The sequence below is a fragment of the Pelodiscus sinensis genome, chromosome 2 (assembly GCF_049634645.1).
Source record: "Pelodiscus sinensis isolate JC-2024 chromosome 2, ASM4963464v1, whole genome shotgun sequence".
In the NCBI taxonomy this organism is placed as follows: Eukaryota; Metazoa; Chordata; order Testudines; family Trionychidae; genus Pelodiscus; species Pelodiscus sinensis.
The window spans coordinates 18939057-18961659 of NC_134712.1; the positions used below are offsets into that span (position 1 = coordinate 18939057).

At 43.9% G+C, this 22603-nt stretch overlaps 1 protein-coding gene across 10 annotated transcripts in view; it reads left to right on the forward strand.

Annotated features, from left to right (window-relative positions):
* Positions 1-22603, forward strand: part of MTSS1 (MTSS I-BAR domain containing 1) — a 189875-nt gene that overhangs the window by 142256 nt on the left and 25016 nt on the right. For 9 of the 10 annotated variants that reach the window (XM_075920153.1, XM_075920154.1, XM_006123574.4 and 6 more), the window contains 2 exons: positions 18765-18922; positions 21569-21676. In XM_075920153.1, coding sequence (XP_075776268.1) covers positions 18765-18922; positions 21569-21676 — 266 coding nt within the window. Of the gene's footprint in view, positions 1-18364; positions 18411-18764; positions 18923-21568; positions 21677-22603 lie in introns of those variants that run through there. The other variant, XM_075920157.1, reaches the window with a different exon arrangement.

Consider the following 22603-nt stretch of genomic DNA (forward strand, 5'->3'; position numbering starts at 1 on the left):
TAAAGTCTCTCTCTTTTTTTTTTTTTTTTTTTTTAGTTAGACAAGATAAAATGCTCCCATTTTTAGGATACCTTTTGTCAGATGATTTTGACATTTAGATTTCTGAATATTTATCACAGCTGTAGAATATTACAGATGATTGCGTGCTCTGCACCTTTGCTGAAGGGAAAAAATAATTGCATACCAATGTTAAAGTGATGGCAGCCATATAAATACTTAAATATATTAGCATTTTTAAAATTCTCTTAGCTCAATTTTGCATTCATTATTATGGAGAACTCTCATTAACTCTCACAGGGGTTGTGTATAGTAAGGACCTCTCAAGTCCAATTTTAGAATGCATTGACACTAGGATTTTCCCTTTTAAATTAAGCACATATGCTACCACAGTGCATGCAGCTCCACCAGTGGGAATTTAGACAGAGCTGACTGTAGTACAACTAGGTTTTCAATAGTGGTTGCAGCTAACCTGGAGTAAGTTTTTAGACACCTAGGAACATCTTATTTCTCACACCTCTATCATGAAAGCTCTGCTGGTGACAAGGTGTTAGGGCCGTGGTCACCAACCAGTAGATCACGATCTACCGGTAGATCTCAGGGGCTCTAAGAGTAGCTCTTGAACCCTCTATGAACTGCGCACCTGCACAGTACATTTATATTAGATTTCCTCATGTAATGTAGGTGGGGCTTCAAGGAAGGGGCCGGGCAGTAGATCTTCACCTGTTCTGAGACTTAAAAAGTGATCTTGGGTGTAAAAAGGTTGGAGCTGCATGTGTTAGGGAAATCATTGACCAGAATTCTTGTTTTGCTACTCCTTCATTTTATCATATTTAAAATTTCAACTTGCAGAGGAATAGTTTCCCCTTTGCATAGCAGCCTTCTGGCATGGTTTTTACTGCATCAATTTTTAGTTAATAAAACTGCAGCAGAAAGCATCCTGGAGTGTGTTGCAGCAATCAGTTCAATATGTCAGCATTGCAAGAACTTGAACTCCTATTCTATAAATCACCGCTTCTTTAAATAGCGGGACAGGAAAAGTGACACACAAGGATTTTTACTTCATTCTTGTATATTAATGAGTCTGAGAATTAAATGTATTTAGTGTGTGCTTTCTTTAAGGATCAACTACTGTGTTCTTGCTGTAATTTAAACATTGGTTTTAAAAATTACTAAATGGATTTAAAATTAAACTCCCTTTAAAATAAAGCTGCTTGGCATGTAATGGGAGGGGTTGTTTATTGATGAACTGTTGTAAATCAATACTAGCAATTTTTCCTTGATACCAGCATATGAAGAAGTCAAAGTAGTATAATCTAAAGTGTCTCTCTCTCTCTCTCTTGTCCTGGAGCTGATACTGATGTATAAATATTAGGAATCCTGGAATACCAGTTTGACTTTTTTTTTATTTTCCTTTTTGTATCAATTTTGTATCCTGCAATTTCTCATCATGCGTACCTTCCCGCCAGCTGAGGCTCTGGGTAAGTCTGTGCCGTGCTGTATCCCTGGTGGCTGGTTGGTTGTAGTCTTTTCTGTGGCCTCTTTATGGTTGTCTAGTCTCCACTAGCTGCCTAGACTTTAATTTCTAATTAAAATAATAAAATTAAAATCCCACCGATTCTCAATGATCTTGATACTCAGTAATCATTCTTTCAGTTTTCCTTTTCTTTGCATCTGTGGAACATTGTAAAAGGAAAAAATCTGTATTGTAGTAGCTAAATTATAGGTTTATCTTAGAAGAGGATTAATATGCACTGATTAAATGGTGCTATGCTTGTGAGAGAAGTTACATTAATCACACAATCTGTCATCTGAGTGATGACCAAATAACTTTTTTTTCTTATTATTAGTGTGATTTTTAAAGTCTAGAGCTTAAAATCCTTAGTGTTGTTTTTTGTTAACCTGTTATCTGAATCCCTTTTAAACAAATTGCATGCACCTTTATGATTGACTAATAACAAATTGTGTTGACCTTTCAAAGGAGTGGAAATTGGATTCTTCTTCTTCTGCTTCTTTACTGCATCTTAAGGCCATCTTCAACCATAATATTGGAAATTGAATGTGGTTGCCTTACTTTGTGTCTTTCAGCTTCAGTATTTTTCTACTTTATGAAATTGTACTTTGCATTTTTCCTGGGCTTATCTAAATCCATATGCTTACATTACTTAGAGCTGGCCTTGTAGGAACATCTAACAATTTTGGCAGCAGTAGGGACCGATCTAATGTCCTCTTGTCAGTAAAAAGAATGCCATTGGTTTCAGTGGGAGTTGGATTTTGAAATAGTTTTTTAAGTTAGCAGCAGCAATCAGCTGTGTATAATAAGGGGAAGGCAAGTAGAAAACAGTGGAAGGGGATATTTGTCTTCCTGTATTGGACAATTGTTTACTGAGGGGTCAAGACCAGAGAGGAAAACCTCTGTTTTGTCCACATTACCCTACGTCTACTTGGTTGTCTAGGTCTAAACAGTGGAAGTCAACATTGGTTCGAACTCAAAGAACTGAGCTCATTGGTGTCCCAATAGACTATGAATTGGAGAGGTTTTCTGCTGATGAAGCAGTTCTCAGTGATTCGTTGTCTATGGCTGCAGTCTCAACCCTCAGCCATAGCTGAAGTCTGAGGTTGCTAGGCCATATTGTGTACATGCATGCAAGCAGATCAGTACACCAGGCTACACCTGTTTTTCTTCTCAGTACTTGGTTTATCATCTGGGACATTATCCCTTGGACAGACTGATCTGACTTCCTTCACCAATCCTAGACTCCTTACAGTGGTGGGTGGTTCAGGGCACTGTGTTCCCAGGGGTTCCTTTGTCAGTCCCCACTGACCATAACGATTGTCCTTTAGGCTTTCTTAATAGGTTCAGCAACACCAGATGTGTTCCCCAAAGTTTAGTGCCTATGGTTGGAACAGGAGCCTCCCCCTGCATATCAACAGCTTAGAACTTCATGCTCTCTGCAGTGACAGTCAGGCCCTTCAACATCACATCAGAGACTTGGCAGTGCACTTGCTTATCAACAGTACTACATGAACAGATAAAAGGAAGCAAACTCCAGCATGGTGTGTCTGGAGGTGGCCAGGTTCTGATAGTTCTGCGGTGGGAAAAAATTATCTCCGTGGCTGATAATTTATTGGAATCCAGAATCACTTGGTGGATCACTCCAGCAGGAATTTCTCCCTTGAATCATGAGGGGTCCCTGAAAATCCATGCCCTACTATCTACTTTTGCAGGTTAGAGCATCCAATCAATTACCTGTCATTTGGCTGTTTTGCTCTTGATGGTGCCGAAGCCAGGTTCCATGACTGATGCTTTTCACTTGAGCTGGGAATCAGCGCTCTAGTATGTCTTTCCTCCAGTTCCCATCATCCTGTAGGTCATTCTGGAGCTGAAATAGGATTGTGTCAAGCTCCTTCTCATTGCTCCCGTGTAGCCAAGACAGCTTCCTTGCATTATCAGTTTGGCCCTCCATCTTTCTTGTTCTTTATCCTGACTTCCTTATTCAGCACCATGGTCAGCTTTTGCACCCCACATTCGGCTCCCTGCATCTTATTGCATGGGTGCTGCATGGTTAGTGGAGGAGGAGGAGGAACAATGTTCAGTGGCAGTCCAGCAAGTGTTGACCAGTAGTAGGAAGCTCTTCACCAGAGCAACCTATTTAGTCATGTGGAGGTGGCTCCTGATTTGGTTGTTAGCTTGGAGTTTATCCGAAGATGTCATGTCCCTAGGACATCTTGGATTACCCATTACTCCTCAGTCTTCTGGTCTTGTGCTTAGTTCATTGGGAGCTCACCTGGCAGTAATTTGGGGATTTCATCTACCCATGGAGGTCAGTGTTTTCAAACCCCATGGCAGAAAGGTTTTTGAAAGGAGTTATTTACCTCCATCTGCTGCTTTGTGAAGAGCTAATTCCTTTTTGAGACCTTAATAATGTGTCAGCAGCTTTCATGGGGCCTCTGTTTGAACTTCTGGCCACTTTTTCTTTCTCCTTTTTGTGTCAATAATTCCCTTCTTTGGGCAGTAACAGCTACAAGGAGGTTGGGTGAGTTGTAGGCTTTGAGGGAGGAGCCTCCTTGCACACAGTTTTCTAAAGACAAAATAACCCTGCGAATGCACCCTAAATTCGTATCCAAAATGGTTACCTAGTTTCTTCCAAAATTGCTTTCAACCCCAGACAAACAATGTCATCAGACATTGGATATCAAGAAATTTTTTAGCTTTTTATCTAGATAGGACCAAATATTTGTATTCCTCATCTTGTTTGTTTGTTTTCATATATAGACCAAATGAAGGGTCATGCTATCTCTTCACAGATGATCTCCAGGTGGATAACTTCCTTTATCCGGACAGCCTATGAAGTAGCTCAGACTATGCCCCCTTAAATGGTCATGAGCTCTTTCTCTGTTAGAGCCCAGACAACACTGATATAATTTCCAAGTGACATTCGTAAAGTAGATATTTTCAGGACTTCCACTGTGCGTACATCCTCTGTGCATACTTCTGCCAACCACGGTGCCATTACTGTTGCATCCAAAGCAGACGTTACCTTTGGGAAGGCAATAATGCATTCTTAGTTTAAACTGACTCTGAGGTTCACCTCATACAAATACTGCTTGTGAGTCACTTTTACAGAGGATATATGGCTGCATCAACTCAGAGAACAAGAAAAAAAGGATTGTCTACTTGTAACTGTTGTTCTTTGCGGTGTGATGCAGTTGTGTATTCCACAAATTACCTTCTGTCCCCTTGACACTGGAGTCTGTAGTTAGGTATGAAGGAACTTTAAGGTTTGGAAGGCGCTGCCTTCATATGGTCAGAAGGGGTAGGGCGGAAGGGTATGAGTGCTGCTCCTCTGGATACTGCTAGGCAAAATTCTCCAGATTTGTTATCTTTGGCTTGTGCATACCTAACTAGAATGCACAATCTGCATCAAAGAACAACTACAAGTAGGAAACAGCTTATTCTTGATGTTTCCAGGAAATTACTGGGCTCCTAAGTATTCTGGTCTGTAAGGTATCTCGGGCATTCCTTAGAGTTTTTAGAGAAGGTTATTTGCAGTCTAATATAACATATTTGGTTTTTTTCCCCTCACTGCTGAAGATAGTGTAATCTAGCAGTAGCCTTTTTTAAACAAGCTATTCTGACAAATAGCAGAGACTGTTGTACAATTATTTTCCACCAGTCTGAAAACAGTTATGTGGTGCTTCTATTCTCAGACTAAATCATAGTTATTGGTTGATTCGCTGTGCAGTACTTACAGTAATTAATTGTATCAAAAGGTCAAAGTGTGCACACAGTTGCATAGGAGAATAGTGGGTAAATGGCTACAACAACTTTTGATGCTGCTGTTTATATACTTAGCTTGTATTATTTTTTGTAGTGAGTCCAAAATAAAACTTTAAAACTCCATGCAGATACCTAGACGGAATGGAGAAGCAATTTGAGACAAAATTTGTACAATGAAAAATAGTTTTAATTGGGCCAATGTATATGGTGGTATCTATATTGTCTATACTAGCAGTATCTTCAGTGTCCAAACCTATCCTCCTAGGGAAATGCTGCAGCATTGCACATGTACAGAGTTCATGTCCCACCTGGAGATGTCTCTGTTTTCTTACAGAAAATGATGGGGAAGCTGGGCTGGTACATTCATAGGTGTAGCTTGGGAGGAGGTATTGCCCCTCCAAACAGGTGAGGTACATGGGGAGCACGTGGAATCACGTGCCTCTATTTCCCACCCATTTCTTCAAGCAAAGACCTGATTGGGTAAAGGAGGCTGCTTTTCTTAGAATTATAGACTCATAGAACCCTAGAACTGGAAGGGATCTTGAGAGGTCCTCGAGTCCAGTCCCCTGCCCTCGTGGCAGGACTAAGCACCATCTAGACCAGCCCTGACATATGTCTATCTAAACTACTCTTCTAAAGCTGAGCGCCTTTCTGCTTTCAATACTACAGTGAGTGCCTACGGGGGAGTGGAAAGAGTGCGGGAAGGGGGTTCTGGGAAAAGGCAGTGGGAAAAGAAGGTGGGGGTGAGATAGAGTAGTGGGATATAGAAGTGAGGTGACTGGGCCAAGGAATAGTGGTGACAGGAAGGTGGATACAAATTGTACTGACTTCGCAATTGGTCAGTTACCTGCTTCTTAACATCCTTAGGGATGGGGCAAGAGGGCAGTGGGGAGAGGAAAAGGGATGGGATGGGGAAGAGAAAAGGATAGAGGACTAGGGAGGTGAGTGAAGCAGGAGCCCAGCATGTGGCATTGCCTCAGCTGCTGGGGTAGCCCCATTAAGAAGACCCATCACACCTCACATCCCTGCACCCGAAGCACCCTAATAAGGTACCCTGACCCCCACATCACTGATCCCTAATCAGCTGCAGCTGGACCCCCACTCCATCAAGTCCTTTTCCCAAGCACTCATCTTCCCTCATCCTGCTGAGTCCCCTACAATCAGAGCACTTCCACCAAGCACCATCCATACAGACCCTCTGTGCTCAGCTGCAAACATCTTTACCTGGACCCCACTACAGAGTCCCTTTGCTTCTGCACCTGGAACCCCTCAATGTGCCCCTTGACATCTAGGTCCCCCATAGAACTGCCCATACCCATATTGCGCCATACAGAACCCTCTTAGCCCTTCTCCCCTTAGGATGAGTCTACCTGGTGCAGAGGGGCAGGCCCTGGGATGTTTCTGGAGCAGGCCTAGCCCTTGTGCTGTGTCAAGGTTGGGTGCAGTCTCACCACTGATTCTGTGTTTTGAGGGGATTGCAGGCTGTAAGGTGATCTCCCATCTCCACGCAGCCAGAGGCCTCTGCTTCCCTCTGCTGTGCTGGCGCCATCATATTTGTTTATTGGCAAGTACAATTTGCAGAACTTTATAATACTGTGCACAGAATTTTTAATGTTTGGCTCAGAATTACCTTGAGTAAAAAAATAATCCATCAACAGTGCTATAGTTGAAGTTATGTTTTATTTAAGTCGTAGCACAAACCACAGGCATGCCAGTAACTTGGAAATTAGAATTATTAGTTTTTAAAATATGTTCCTTTAATTAAACTTTTGCATTAATAGATGGTTATTTATGATTCAGGCCAACTGCAGATCTCTCAGACTACTGTGAAATCTGTGGTTTTGATGCATGTTGGCCCTTGAATGCTCTTGCATGCCATGGTACTGATCATGCATGACTGAAGCAGCTGCTACCCAGGTAGCATATTATGATTGTCCTGTGAGTAACCATGGATTCTTGTTAATATTGATGAGAAGCAACCCACCAGCTGTGGTGTATAGCTCTGTATTGTTCATGAGTGATGTATGTGCCTGTGTCAACCTCTTCATTCCACAACTGCCAGCAGAGTGGTGTCAGGCCACAAGCATTGGTGCCAGGGGTTCCCAAACTTTTTGACACGGGGACCAGTAAATCCATTCACGAGCTTTTGGAGGACTGGTAACATTCATATGCATATTTGCATATTCAATAAGCAAATGATGAATATTCAAATAAGTTGTTTCTGGTCCTCCCAAAGACTCCAGTGCCAGCGTTAGCAAAGCTTTTGATACAGTCACCCATAATATTCTTGCCAGCAAATTAAGGGAATATGGATTGGATAAATGGGCTGTAAGATGGATAGAAAGCTGGCCAGCTCAGGGTTTCCCAAACTTTGTACTTTAGTTAGAACCCGTTTTTTTCATTACTGTCTTTTGTAGCCCAAAAATATAAACTCATATTTTAAAAAAAAAGAATGAAAAATGAATAAATTTTCAGTGTTTCACTCGGCTGCATCCTCCACCCAGCCTGGGCCAGGGCTTGGGGGACCCGGCATCACGTGAGCACTTCAGGAGGCGGGAGCAGGAGCAGATTGGGGGTAGGGTATCTGGCTAGGAGGGAGGGTGCAAAGAAGGGTAGGGTTGCCAGGTGTCCGGTTTTGTACTGGACAGTCCGGTATTTGAAGGTTTTTTCTGGGAAAGAAATTGAGAAATTACCAGACCTATAAAATGCCTGGTATTTTCTAATTAGGTAAGTTTTATTATAATTAGGTGTATTAGTCCTTACCTGCCTGGCTGGTAGATGTGCTCACGCTGTCTGAGTGTGTCTACCCGCCAGGCAGTTCGCAACTACTCTAGGGAGGGTATGTGGGGAGGAGGGGGAAAAATTGAATCCCCAGCAAACTCACTCGTCTGCCAGGGTCTGCATGTGCCCAGGTCAGTCCCGCTCTCCCCACTTTCTCTTCCCGAACTCCCCAGTCCAGCCCTGCTGGCCCCGTCAAGCCCTGCTTCCAGCAGCCGGTTCCCCCCCGCCACCCACCAATCTCCCCCGGTCAGCCCCGCTGCCACCGTCCAGCCCTGCTTCCGGCAGCTGATTCTCCTGTCCTCCTTCTCCTGATCTCCCCCGGCCAGCTCCTCCTCCCTCTGTGCAGCCCTGGTTCCACCACCTGCCCTCTCCGATCACCACCACCGGACAGCCCCACTACCCCCAATCCTGCTTCTGCCGCCTGCCTGCCCCCTCCCATCTCTGTGGGACAGCCCCACTGCCCTTTACCCTGCTTCTACCACCTACCCACATGCCCGGATCTCCACGGGACAGCCCCACGCCCTCAGTCCTGCTTTCGCTGCCCACATCTCCGCGGGACGGCCCCACTGCCCCTCAACCCTGCTTTCGCTGCCCGCCCAGATCTCCACCGGGACAGCCCTGCTGCCCACAGCACTGCTTCTCAGCGGCTGGTTCCTCCCCCGCTCCTCCCAGCCTGCCCCGCTCTGCTCCCCTCCCAGCAGCCATGCTGAGGCCCAGTATTTTTTCCCCACAGCCCAGTCTGCGGCCCATAGTTTTGGAAACACTGATTGGTGTCTTAGCTCTGCCCCATGTCAGCAATAGCAACAATCAAGATTGAGAGATGAGTGAATGGACCATACGAAGCTTTTTGCCTTAAGACCTCTCTTGAGCAAGTGACTGGTCCCATTCCGAGCATGCATGTTGATGTGCTGTGGAACCACCACATGGATGTTCTTCACTCTCGTTGATTGGGAGAACTCCAGAGACCCTACTGTCCCTCTCTGATTTCTGTTCGGTCAGGTCATGCAGTCCAATACCCTGTTGGGGCAGGAGTGCACCTGGAAGTATTTTTTCACTGTTGTGTGTAATCCAGTGTCTAGTGATGAAGCTTTTCTGGAAATTTTTCCTCTAATTTAATTATCTTGTTCTGTGACATTTCCAGATAGTTAGCAAAAGGTCTTGTCTAAAACAGATTAAGCCACTGTAAATGCTCCCTGATGATTGTGGTGCATCACGTGTCTGTGAGGAAAAATACTTTCAAAGGGTCATGGAGGCAATAATCAGTTGAAGTTTCCTTGGTCATTCATGGAGAGAGAGCCTCAGTTGATTGACGTTGTTAATTGAGTGCCAGTGTGGATGCAACATTTACACAATTGGCCTCCTCTCATCTCTGACAGCAGCCAGAGCTGAGAGCTCCTTCACATGAGTAATGTGGTACAATCACGTTGATGAAGGCAGAAGGTAGGAAGTGCCTGGTGATCTACAGTCTAAATTACAACCTCAGAGTTTTTCAAAACTCAGACATCAGTGTATCAAGAATGCAGCCTACAGGGAGTACTGTGTGCCATTTTGCCTGGAGAATGGAGACTCTTTAGGGTTTAAACCCGATTCCCACATTGGTAAGGCCTGGGAGTGCTGCGGTGGCTAACTGCTACTGCTTTTCTGAGTAAGGGTTTCATGGGCGCTCTACTTCATGTGCCCCTCAAGCTCTTGTTAAGAGGATTTCTGCTAGCAGCGTCAGTTTGCTTCTCACGTCTGGTCTATGCTTCTTCGTGCCACTCTCTGAAGGTACATAGAGCAAATGGACAAGCTGACCTCAGTTCCTTTTCTGCCGCCTTGACCTGAGATGGGTCTCCCATGTGCCTTCCTCAGCGTTTCCTATGGTTGTTGTTTAGTGAGTGTTTCAAGTTCATCTTAGCTGTTGTTAGTATAGAATTAGATTGTTGTGAGGGGTTTCAGTTTTTCCTCTTCCCTCCCTTTTGTTTTATCCCTCATTTTTTTGAAAAGATTATTTTGCCTGCTGGGCAGGCCTCACTCACCAGGTTTCAAATGCTGTTTCTCTTGCCAGGAAGCTATCCTGATCAGTGACAGCCACTCTGCATGTTGCATGGGAGAATCCTGTATCTCTCAGAAATTTGACTGACTAAACTGGATTTTACATCCCTAGTACAAAGGTGCCTTCAGCTCAGTATTCCTGCCCAAGGAATAGTGTTTGGGACGCATCCTGTCCACATAGATTTGGTAGGTTATGAAAAGCAGCAATATAAGAGCTTTATAAAAGCACAGGTGGGGCCAGAGCTGTGTGAGATTAAGGGAACTATTGTGTTAAAGGGAGCTGAGGTAAAATATACCGGGTGTGATTCTGGTTACTCCTGACATACATGAGCGTTACTTCATTGAAGTCAGTGGAGTTACACTGGTATAAGCTAAGTCACTTCTGCACCAAGTAGTTACTGACTTTTTTTTTTCTGTGTAACATTTAAACAGTGGTGATTGATTTTTACCATCGGTTGACCTTACTGCATCAATGGATACGTAGTGACATTGATAGTGCATCTTTTACCATTCAAACTAATAGACATATGAATTTAACTTAGAATTTCTGTGTTCATCCAGGGCATTCACCCTGCACAATTGTATCTGAGGAACAGAGGAGCTTGTTTGAAACTGAGTCATTCATTAGCTGTGTCAATTCAGTTAATGACTCACATTTCACATTGGGAGGACTTAACAATTGTGAGCTGCTGCCTAGATGTAAGACACCCAAGGTTATTTCACTTGCAATCATTCTCAAAATTTTAATCTCAGTATTTTCTTGTGTGTTATCAATCATATAATGCTCAATCTGTCTGAAAAGAACGCCAGTGTAATGTAAATGGTATTCTAATCACTGCATCTAATTAAAAGGGGGAATGAATCACTTGAAATAAAAATGATTTGAAAGATATTAAAAAATAATCACGCAGGAAGTTACCATCTTGCCTCTCTCAAGAGGCAGATGAGCACTCCAAGCATGTAAGTGTATTCAGGAATGATTTTAAATGACAGTGGATAAAATCAGTATTTTAAATAAAATATCTTTTTTTTTTTACTGGATTTCTTTTGATTTTGTTTGTTTATATTATATTTTCTCTTTTAAAAATCTATTTAAAATGAAATCTAGATTTAACATAATACATGTTAAGGCCTAAACTACTTATAATCTCTTAAAACATTTAAATAGGAAAAAAATATGCTGACTCAGAGTCTCTCAAAAACTTTGAGTAAAGCTGTTTTTCTGAATTGGGGGGGGGGGGGGGGAATCTAACTTTTGAAGTCAAGCTTTATACATATGGCGCAATAGTAGTAAATAAGCTTGATTTTCTAATGTACCAAAAAAAAGTCTTCTCCCCTCTCCTGAACTCCGTGGGAGGGCATCTCACTCCCTATTCGTTGCTGGGCAGACTCTGAGTTTGCCTTGGTTCCCTCGCCCTACCAGGACAGTGAGCCTCTCCCTGAGCTGCCAGCAGACAGAGTCCCAGGAATCTAGGTAATCTTCTTGGGGGTTACACAAACAAAAAAAGTGGCCCCTTTAAAAACTGCGTGTGTAATTGCTACCAGGTGGATTTGAACCTGGGACCTCTGAAGCAGAGTATAGGAGCTGTGGTCTAGGTACCACTTGCATTGCTCAGTAACCACACTAGGTTTTGGCCCTAACAGGCTGCCTGCAGCCTTCTGCCATCTTGCCTCCCTGCGTGGGGCTAGACAGCTCCCCTGTGAAACCCAGTAAGCACTAGGGTTGCTAGGCTGCCTCCGTATTGAGCCCGACAGCCCGGGATTTTCGCCTCCTGTCCGGGAAAAATTAGAAAGTACTGGACATTTTAGGTGTCCAGTGTTTTCTGAATTTTTTTACTGGACAGGAGGCGAAAATACCGGACTGTCCAGTTCAGTACTGGACACCTGGCAACCCTAAACAGGAGATGACTGAGAAACTGTGTTAGCAGGAGAAATTGAAGCCAGACCTCAGAGAAAGGCAACTGTGAAAGGGAAATATGCCTCAGACAAGGAGGAGTGCATCCAGTGGAGAACCTCAGAAAGAGACTTTATTTGAAACTGCAAATAAACAGACCTTCAGAAAAGAGGGACTATACCCGACATGACACTGGGACCAAAGGGACTGTGTTTGAGCAGATTGTATGTCAATAACTGCTCTCTAAGAAGGGGTGTTGGCATGTCACACAGGCCTCAATGGACTTATTGAGGCGCTTCTGGGCAAAGAGAAACTGAGTGCCACAAAATAGCTGTGCCTCATTTACAGTGCACAAAAACAACATGTTACAGTTGGTTTTGAGTTAAATAAAATTGCCTTAATTATTCTGGCTAAATAAGGAAAAAAGTAAGTTTATCAAAAACATGTTTTGCATTTAAAATTGATTTTTTTAAACAAAGGAAATACTATCTGTAGTTAGTGAGTTGAACTGAATATTTCTTGTCTCTTGGTCCCCTGGGATTTTAGAACTAATAAATCTCATCTCTATCTCCTAGTTTTTATACAGAGATTGGAAGAGGAAAAAAAACCCCAAACATTTGTTTTTTCAAAGCTCATAGTTTAACTTTGAATCCATAAGTCACTGAACTAAACTAACTGCATAAACTGAAATGAACAAAATATTTTCTCTTCAACTGAAGTAGAAGCCACTTCTTTCAAACCTGGTTCTGCACTTCCTAGTTTCTGCTACTTATCCACTGGCTTCTACCAGCTCAGTTGTCAGACTTTCAACTTTAGCAGCAAACATGTGTGGCTTATTTCTTAAATGTAATTTATTTTAATAGATTATAATAAGTTTAAGCCTTAACATACATTCTCATGATTTCATATTAAATTTTAAATAAGTTAGCTTGTTAAAAATAAACTTTAATTTAATGTTTAAAAATTTGATTTTAAAATAAATGGAAAAAATAGGATTTTTTTTCATTGTATCCACCCTGCTCTCTGTGTGGAGCTGGCCTGAGTCTCTCCTGACCCCCACCCCAGTGCAGAGTTAGCTCAAACCGCTGTCCCTCCTTGCACAGAGCCAGCCCAAACCACCTCCCTTCTTCCTTAGCTCCTTCCCCTCCCCCCCACCCTACTTCTCTCAGCAGATAGAGCATCCAGGGATCCAAACAGTGGCCCCTGATCCCTGGGAAGCTTTTGCCACAGTCCGGCTCCAGCTTCCTGCCTAACCAGAGGGTGTGGCCTTGGGGTGACAAGAGAGACACACGGGGCAGGGCCCCATGATGAGGAGGTTTGCGGGCCCAAATGTTCTTTGTGCTAGGTATGTGAATGGTTAACTGTTAACTAGTGGGGGCTTGAGCAGCCCCCCACCCGCCACAGGCAGAGAGCTGCTCCAGTCAGAGCAGCCCCCACCTGTGGAGGGGCCCTCCCACCACTGTTTAAGCAGTTAACCAGTTAAACATTACGAGTTAACTAATTGAATAGGATTTTACATCCCTACTTTGTGCCCAGGGCCCTGGTAAATATTAATCAGCTTCTGTGCCAATAGTTTTTATTAGATTTGCATTAGATAAATATATTTTGGTAGCTTGTTACAAATCAGTTTGATGGAGCATATGTATTGTAAACTAAAGGTTTATTCTGCAGCCTCTCAATTTAATTCTACACACTTATCAAGGTACTTGGTCATTATAAGATGCCATATGTACTCTGTTCTCCCAGTGTGCAGGCATCCTTGTTTTTCTGCTGCCCAACATTGCTAAAACCCTAGAACCTAGAGACTGGCATGTAATTCAGTACTAGCTTTGGCTAGGCCACAGAAGTAATGAATACTGTCCTTGTTTCTATATAAATCTTGACTGACAGACATGCATATGAAGAGATCTTTGCACCAGTTCATACTGGCTGTGCTTTTAGGTCCACCTCTTTAGTGATAGTTGTTTGAAACACAGAAGGTACAGTTATCTAGAGTGCTATTAAATGTTTTCTCAACCCAATTGGAGTCTAAAACAAGTGAAACTGAAGTGTTTCATATTTTTTCAATCCATTTTCAGTTCTAGCTTTTTCATCCTGTTTTCTAGGAAACAGGAACCCTGATCTCAGCATACCTATGGTGCTTTTAAAAAATCCCACGTCTCAGCACCAGCACTCAAAATCTTATTGAGTATTTCCCAGAGCCTCCTTGCACCTCCATCTCCTAACATTCTATCAAATCTCCAGGGGACTTTGAAAATATTTACAGGAGCACAGCTCTAGGCAGCTCCTGTTGAATTTGTCCTACTCACACCAACTAGCAAAAAGACATTCATCTGAATTTTCTTTGCTGACTTTTACTCTAAAAGCCTTCAGGTCTCAGTGAATGAACTTGTTGAGGGTGAAGCTGGTCATTGTTCCTGATTACTCATGCTCTCAGAATAGGCTTCAGAGTCACTACAAAGTGATGGAAAATGCTCCTTTGTACAAACATCCCTCCTAAGAATGGAACATGCTGCCTTTAAATAAGGGAGTACAACTCCGATGATGTACTTTCATCACTTGCATGGCAATGTGTTACCATCTGGCTACCCCAATCACACCTTGCCATTTGCTTTCTCTCTAAAACAATGTTGTGTCAAGATATCAAATGCTATTTTCATTAAAGCTTGCCAGTTTATAAGAGTCTAAGGTGAAATGAGCAGCGCTGTGTCTGTAGAGGCATGTTGTACGTTCGCAGTGGTACATTGTGTGAAAGGGGACCATGTCCACAGGACATAGGCATACATTCTGAAGTTAACCTGCAAAACAGTAAGGAAAAAAATCCTACGTTCTGTCAGGTCTGTTCACTAATGGATTTCCGATTCCAGGAACTGCAGTCTGCCAACTTCAATACCACTGAAATCTTGCTGCACCAGAAAAGGCAAGTTAGGTTACATCCATACTACAGCTGGGATTGACACTCTGAGATTGATGCATCGGTGGTTGTTTTGGCGGGTCTAGTAAAGGCCCCCCAGTCAAATTGATGGCAGATTGCTCTCCAGTTGACCCCAGTACTCTGACCTCAACAAGAAAAGCAAGGTAAGTCGATGGGAGAGTATCTCCTGTTGACACCACAGAGCATAGACCCCGTACTAACTTGACATAAGGTAGTGGACTCTTGCTATATTATTCACACAGCTGGAGTTGCATACCTTAGGTCGAGTTACTACAATAGTGTAGACTTACCTTTAGTTTCTTCCCATTGCCATACTTTTATAAACGTCATCCTTGAGCCAAATCTTACAAAACGTTTCAGTTGTTTATAACTTTTTGCCAAATTATAACTGCTTAGGCTGAAACTTTCCATTTTGGCTGTGTGCCTTGGGGTGGATTTGGGAGAGGAGGTTATACGGTAGATCTCAACAAACAAGATTGTTGTTAGAGACACAAAGTTTTGTGCAGAGCATTAAATGTAAATGCTGGGACAATTTCATAAAAGCTGTAGGTATTGCAATGCCTGACAGATGCCTAGAAAATACAGGAACAACATTTGGATCCGCAAAACCTGAACTAGGTGCCTACAATCTCTATACAATGCAGGGGAAAGATTGGTGCTTAAGAGAAGGAGACACACAAACCAGCATGCTAGCCTGGAAGATGCCTAATCCAGTCAATGGGAGGTGCTGAGAAGTAATCAGCTTCTACTTTCTACCCATTCAGTTACTTCCCCAAGGGTATGTCTACACTACAAAGTTAGTTCGAACTAACGGACGTTAGTTCGAACTAACTTTAATAGGCGCTACACTAGCGCTCCGCTAGTTCGAATTTGAATCGAACTAGCGGAGCGCTTAGTTCGAACTAGGTAAACCTCATTTTACGAGGATTAAGCCTAGTTCGAACTAGCTAGTTCGAATTAAGGGGTGTGTAGCCCCTTAATTCGAACTAGTGGGAGGCTAGCCCTCCCCAGGTTTCCCTGGTGGCCACTCTGGCCAACACCAGGGAAACTCTATGCCTCCCTCCCAGCCCCGGACCCCTTAAAGGGGCACGGGCTGGCTACAGTGCCCGTGCCAGGTGCAAGCCTGCCAGCACCCAGCCAGCAGACCCTGCACCTGGCACAGCACAGAGCCACCCACCCGATGTCCCCCAGCCCACCCCCTCTTCCCGGGACCAGGCTGGCGGCTCCCGGGAGCTTGCCCTGGACCGCAAGAGGCGGCACCTTCCTGGGCTAGTGCGGACATTGTGGACCTCGTCCACGATCTCCGCACTAGGCACAGGAAAGTGGCCGGCTAGGGCAGGAGAGCTGCCAGCCTGGCCACCCAGGAGCAGGTGTGCATGAAAATCAAGGGGGTCCACTGAGACCCCCTACCCTGAGCCCTGAGCTTACAATGGCCGTCCTGGGTCAGACCAAAGGTCCATCTAGCCCAGTAGCCTGTCTGCTGACAGCGGCCAACCCTAGGGACCCTGGAGGAGATGGACCGAAGACAGTGCCCAAGCCATTTGTCTCGTGCCATCCCTCTCCAGCCTTCCACAAACTTTGGGCAGGGACACCACTCCTACCCCCTGGCTAAGACCACTCCATGGACCCAACCTCCATGACTTGATCTCACTTCCCTTTCAACTCTGTTCTAGTTGTAGCCTTCACAGCCTCCTGAAGCAAGGAGTTCCACAGGTTAACTATTTGCTTTGTGAAGAACAACAACTTTCTCTTACTAGTTTGAAGCCTTCTACCCATTCCTTTCCTTTGGTGTCCTCTAGTCCTTCTTTATGGGAACTCAGGAAGAACTTTTCTGAATGCACCGTCTCCACCCAACCCCTGCTTTTAGAGACCTCTACCCTGTCCCCCCTCTGTCTCCTCTTTTCTAAGCTGAACAGTCCCAGTCTCTGTAGCCTTTCTTCATCTGGGACCTGTTCCCAACCCTTGATCATGTTAGTTGCCCTCCCTTCTCCCAGCCTTTCTCTTCCCCTCTCCCACCTCCTTTTCCCAGTCTCCCCCCAGTTTTGTTCAATAAAGACAGAGTCAATGTTGGAAGAAACGTTATCTTTATTTTGTACATCAATAAGAAGGGGGGCTAGGGAAGGGTAAGTGGAAGGAGGTGAGGGAGGAATGGGGTACGAGCCCCCGATGGGGAGGACTGGGCTGGCTCTGCGGGCTTCTGGGGGTGGAAGCTCTCCTGCAGCCCCCCAATTGCCCCCTCTCTCCAGATGGCAGCCTGCGGCAAGTGCAGCCGGGCTGATGGCCGAGTGGTGTGATGTGCCCAGTGTGGGTACTCCGGGCACTCCAAGCCAGAACTTCTTTGCAAGCGGGGCACCCCTTAGAACTGTGTGTCCGGGGTGGGGGTCGGGACCCTTTAAGCGCAGCCCTCGGCTAGCCTGAGACAGCATCTCCATGCTCTTAAGTCCTCCTCTGATGCCCTGCCGGCACTGCTTCCGGCCATCCTTAAGCCCTGTTCAGAGTCCACTCAATGTGGACTTGCTAGTTCGAATTAGCAAAACGCTAATTCGAACTAGTTTTTAGTTCTAGACGCGTTAGTTCGAATTAGCTTAGTTCGAATTAACTAATTCGAACTAAGTTAGTTCGAACTAGCGCTGTAGTGTAGACGTACCCCAAGATATGTTGTACACTCCATAGTGGACCATAGCAACCGTGTACCCAAACACATTAACCAATAGTTATCTTGGGCTTTCCCAGATGTTTTAGAGGGCTGCAGAAAGAGGGCCGTTGGGAGGAGGAGCTTCATTAATATAAACAAACATAAATATAATATACAAACAGTCCTTGGTATTCCACACTGATGGACATGGAAATATACAAAAAGTACATAAGGTTTTCAGAGAAGACATCACATTACTGAATGCTTAGGTAAATGTATGTGTCTGAGTCTAAAATATTACAGAACCTGGTAAGTTTTACTAAAACGTCTTGTAATGGTAACAGTGTATCGGTGATGCTCTAGCTAAGGCTGCTTTTTATTACAAATCCATATTTTTGGAGCAGTGGATAGTATGCATGGGTGTAATTTGTTTTAGGATGAGACTTGAGAGTAAGTGTGTGTACACACACACTCTTACTGTGGCAGCAAGCTTCAGCAGAAGGAGATTGTTGCAACCAACGAGAGAGAGATCTGACCAGAATCTGTTCCTTTTACTTTCATTAGTTTGGTTTTAATATATATAAAAGCTATTACTTACACATAACTTGAAAGGTTAGAACAAGGAGTACTGTTCTTTGTGTATTACCAGTTACTTCTAGAATACAACTGAGTTCAGTGTTCTGACTTCAATAATTGGTATCTATGGTCATATGATTCTAAGGAACATCGCTACTGCATGGTCCTTTTGTGGTCATATCAAAAACAAAAGTAACTAGAACGAGATACGGGCTCATGGGGGGGAAGAAAAGGAGAACGAAATCAATGGTTAGTGATTGGCACCTTCACAACTCTTGTAAGCAACTGTCTTTAACAAGCATGGTTGAGAGTTTTTAAACAAGATTTGCTTAATACAGCCATCTTACCCTCTCCGTGTGAAGTGCAAACCAAGTTCTGCTCTTTCTATCTTGATGGGACTTCCTTTGAATTGAGAGGGATGTATTTCTTCTTCCAGATGAAAGGGATATGATGGTAAAAGACTTGTTTAAGAAAATACATTTTAATTACAGAAAATATTGTGTAGACTCACACTATGAATAAATAGCCTCCTCAGGCAAGGAGACAATGATATTGACTGAAAATAAGGTGTTCCTTCTATGCAAGTCTGTAGTTCAGTCAAAACCTACTTATTATTCTTTTCCGTGTACAGGGAGAGGTGACATCCAGCCCCAACTGGACAGTGCATTACAAGATGTCAATGATAAGTACCTGCTGCTTGAAGAAACTGAGAAGCAGGCTGTTAGAAAGGCTCTCATTGAAGAACGCAGTCGATTCTGTACTTTTATCTCGATGCTCCGGCCTGTGATAGTAAGTCTTTTCTTCCAGGTTCTTAAAATTCACAACTTAGACAAGTGAACGTAATTTTGAGGTAGAGAAATTAGTAATAAAGGTTTTGAACAAAATCTTAAAGATGTTACTAATTCATAGTCTAACCCTCTCTAACCCCCTCTTTTTAAAATGGGATGTTAAAAAGAGTCCTTCCTTCTTAACTCCTCATGGAATACTAGGACTCACATATATTACATGTGTCTCCCCTCTCCCCCCCAAATATACATAAATGGTTATTTGGCAGATTCCAATTTGCTCCGATACAGTTTTCTGATACCTTGAGCCACCAATGCAATGCCCTTCTTGATACATTTGAGAGGTTTGAGTATATTTTCTTAAGCTCGGTTTGCCTGAAGCCCAGGAATGGCATTTTGTGTCATTATATGAGACTTGTGAATGGTTGTCAACGCATATGCAATATGTTCTTGATGCTTTCTTAGAAAAAGCATCAGTCCCTAAATAGAACCACAGTTCAGTGTTAGTTAGGAGGAAGCCTAAGCAATAAGAAATGAATAGCAGACACAAACATTCTGGATAAAATTGCCATTGGTAGCTGAAGCAATTGCTGTGGTAATCTGCCATGTTCCTGAAACTGTCAGGACAAAACTAGCCTGTGACATAGGTATGTGCCAATCTGAATGGCAGATTTATGTAATGACTTAATCTAAAAGAAGTGCACACAAAACCAGCAAAGATTGTAAGTGCAACCATTGTATCTTAGTTTCAGGGATAAGATCCTTAAGGCTGAACATAGAGTGAACTTAGGAGTTCCAATTCCTATTTCAAATGCAGAGAGGGACTGAACTTTTGTTTGCAGAAATCTTTCTAAACATTTGCTTAGATTTCTGCATCTCATGGGTGAAAAAGATGGCTTACTGAGCACGAGGTACAGGTTGACTTGGGTGTGGTTCTCGTTCTTAAATGTAGACCAGTGGTGGACCCATTGGGGTTCTACGTGTGGCCAACGTAAGAACGGCCATACTGGGTCAGACCATAGGTCTATCTAGCCCAGCATCCTGTCTGCCAACAGTGGCCAATGCCAGATGCCCCAGAAGAGGGAACACAACAGGTAATCTTCATGTGATCCCTCCCCTGTCACCCATTTCCAGACAAACAGAGGCTAGAGACACCATTCCGACCTATCCTGGCTAATAGCATTTGGTGACCCCTAGTTCTTATATTGTGGGAATAAGTAAATAACTTTTCCTTATTCACTTTTTCCAAACCAGTCATGATTTTATAGACTTCTATCATATCCCCCTTAGTCTCCTCTTTTCCAAGATGAAAAGTCCAAGTCTTTTTAATCTCTCTTCATATGGGACTCATTCCAAGCCCCTCATCATTTTTGTTACCCATTTTGTTTATTCTTACCCATGCACAAGGTTGCCAAATTCTGCTAGCTTCTATGTCTGCAAACTTTTTTCCCTACTTGTATTTCTAAAGTGACACGCACATTAGGGACATAAGAGTTTAAGCAGTTAACCGATAAGCTGATGCTTACCAGTTTCTGATACCAGTTAAAATCGGCTAGGGTCCCACCTGCCAGCTCCACGCCCAGACTTCCTCCTTGCTGCCTGGGGCCTTGCTGCCACCGCTGTCTGGAATGCTGATGCAGAGTTCCTCCAGTCTGCACCGCAGGGGTCCCTCCGGGTTGCTGGCCGGGCTCCGACACTGGCTGCCACCACACTAAGGGAGTGCCAGCTGTCCCGCACTGCCAGCTCTGCAGCCAACAGGCTCCTGGTATACACTGGCTACCCTGCAGGCTCTGCAGCTTATAGGCTCCTAATCCCAGGGCACACCGGCTGCCAGCCCCATTCTTACAGCACTGGCTACCTGTGCCATGGGCTCTGCAGCTGGTAGACTCCTGATTTTTTTCATGTGCAGGCTGCTGGACCCACTCCTGCCCTGCACTGTCTACTCTGCAGCCAGCAGGCTCATGGCACATGCTGGCTCCTTGGATGCAGGATCGGCAGACAGGCTCCAACACGTGTCAGGAGCTTGCCGGCTGCAGAGCCCAAAGCACGGGGCAGCTGGCATCTCAGGCATGGAGCTGGCAAGGGACATCTTGGTAGCAGTTGTGGGGGCACCCCCATACATCCCCAGATAAAACCATTTCCCATATAACCAGTAGGATTTTTCATGGCTACTGTTTTTTTTTAATATATATATATATATATATATATATATATTACATCTCTAACACACACAAAGCAAGGGCATATGAAGTGAAGTGTGTGCTGATTGTTCACAACACTGACTGTGAGAGTCAGCTGTTCCTTCTGCATCCAATCAAATGCTGCTATGGTTCAAGCAGCGCACCCGTAGATTCTAGGTATGCACATGCAGTTAGCAAAACTACCCTGTCCCAGGAACCTGTCTTGGTTACAACAATCTTGCAGCCTGCTGAGTTGGAGGACCACTCTTGCGGCCCACTCACTAGCCTAAGTTGTGCATCACTGTTGTAGATGGAACTTTCCAGCCCTTTTCCCATGGGAAATAATAATCTCCTGGACAAAGGCCCATAACAGATGGAGTGATAAATGTTGCACATTGTGGTCTATATATGGCAGTTTTTAAAAACCAGGAATATGGTGACCCTTATTGTTGTGTTTTGAATCTCTTCAGGAAGAGGAAATATCAATGCTAGGAGAAATAACTCATCTGCAGACCATATCAGATGACCTGAAAAATCTCACTATGGACCCTCACAAATTGCCATCATCAAGTGAACAGGTTAGTTCTTACTCCCTACAAAAGGTAGCTTTCTAGGAGGATGGGAAGAGTGTTTACTGCTTGTTAGAACTTTTACTAACTCAAGTGGTAAAAATTACTTGAGTATATTTTTGTAGGTACCTAAATGCAGCAAGATAACTGTTTCACCTTTAACATTGTATGGTAAATCATCCATTATTTCCTGGAATCTTGCAAAGACCAACACAAAATGCCACGTTGAAAGTAGCAGAGAATAGGGATGTGAATGGTTAACTAGTTAAGCAGCAGGAGCTGTAGCAGCCCCTGTCCTCTGCAGGCCCGGCCTGGCACCTCACAGGGAGGGGCACTCCAGCCCGGCCAAAGCAGCCCCCCACCTGCTACCATGTGAGCAGTTAACCAGTTAAACATAACGTTTAACTGATTAAATGGGATTTTCCAGCGTTGGCTGAGAAACAACCAAATGTGCTTCAAAAAGGACTGAGTAGAAAGTGCTGCTTATAGATCAGCTGTAAAGTGGGAGGACTCTTTCAAAAGATATGGAGGGTTTAAACTGTCTTGGGACTCCACTATAAGTTTTCTGTTGGCTACAGTTAGAATTAGGCTGCTCTTCGTGAATTTTCCACCCTCCAGCATCTCTGACAACTGCAAACTAACTGGTGTTAGATGCCTTTTGAGCCCTGAAAAGCATATGTTAAATACATGTCTAGAACTGTGAAAACAAATGAAGGAACAAATCGTAACATAGTGATGGTAACATTTTCAGCAGGACATTTCAAAAGAGGCTAAGGGAGTTAGGTGCCCAGTTCCCATGGCAACTCAGTGGATTTGCTTGTTTGACTCCCTTAAGGTACCTTTCAACATCTGAGGCAACAGCAGCACTGCTCTGGATAGGTAATTCCAGGCATTCTGTTGTTTGAATTTTATACCCCTATTAGCCATGACCTTCCT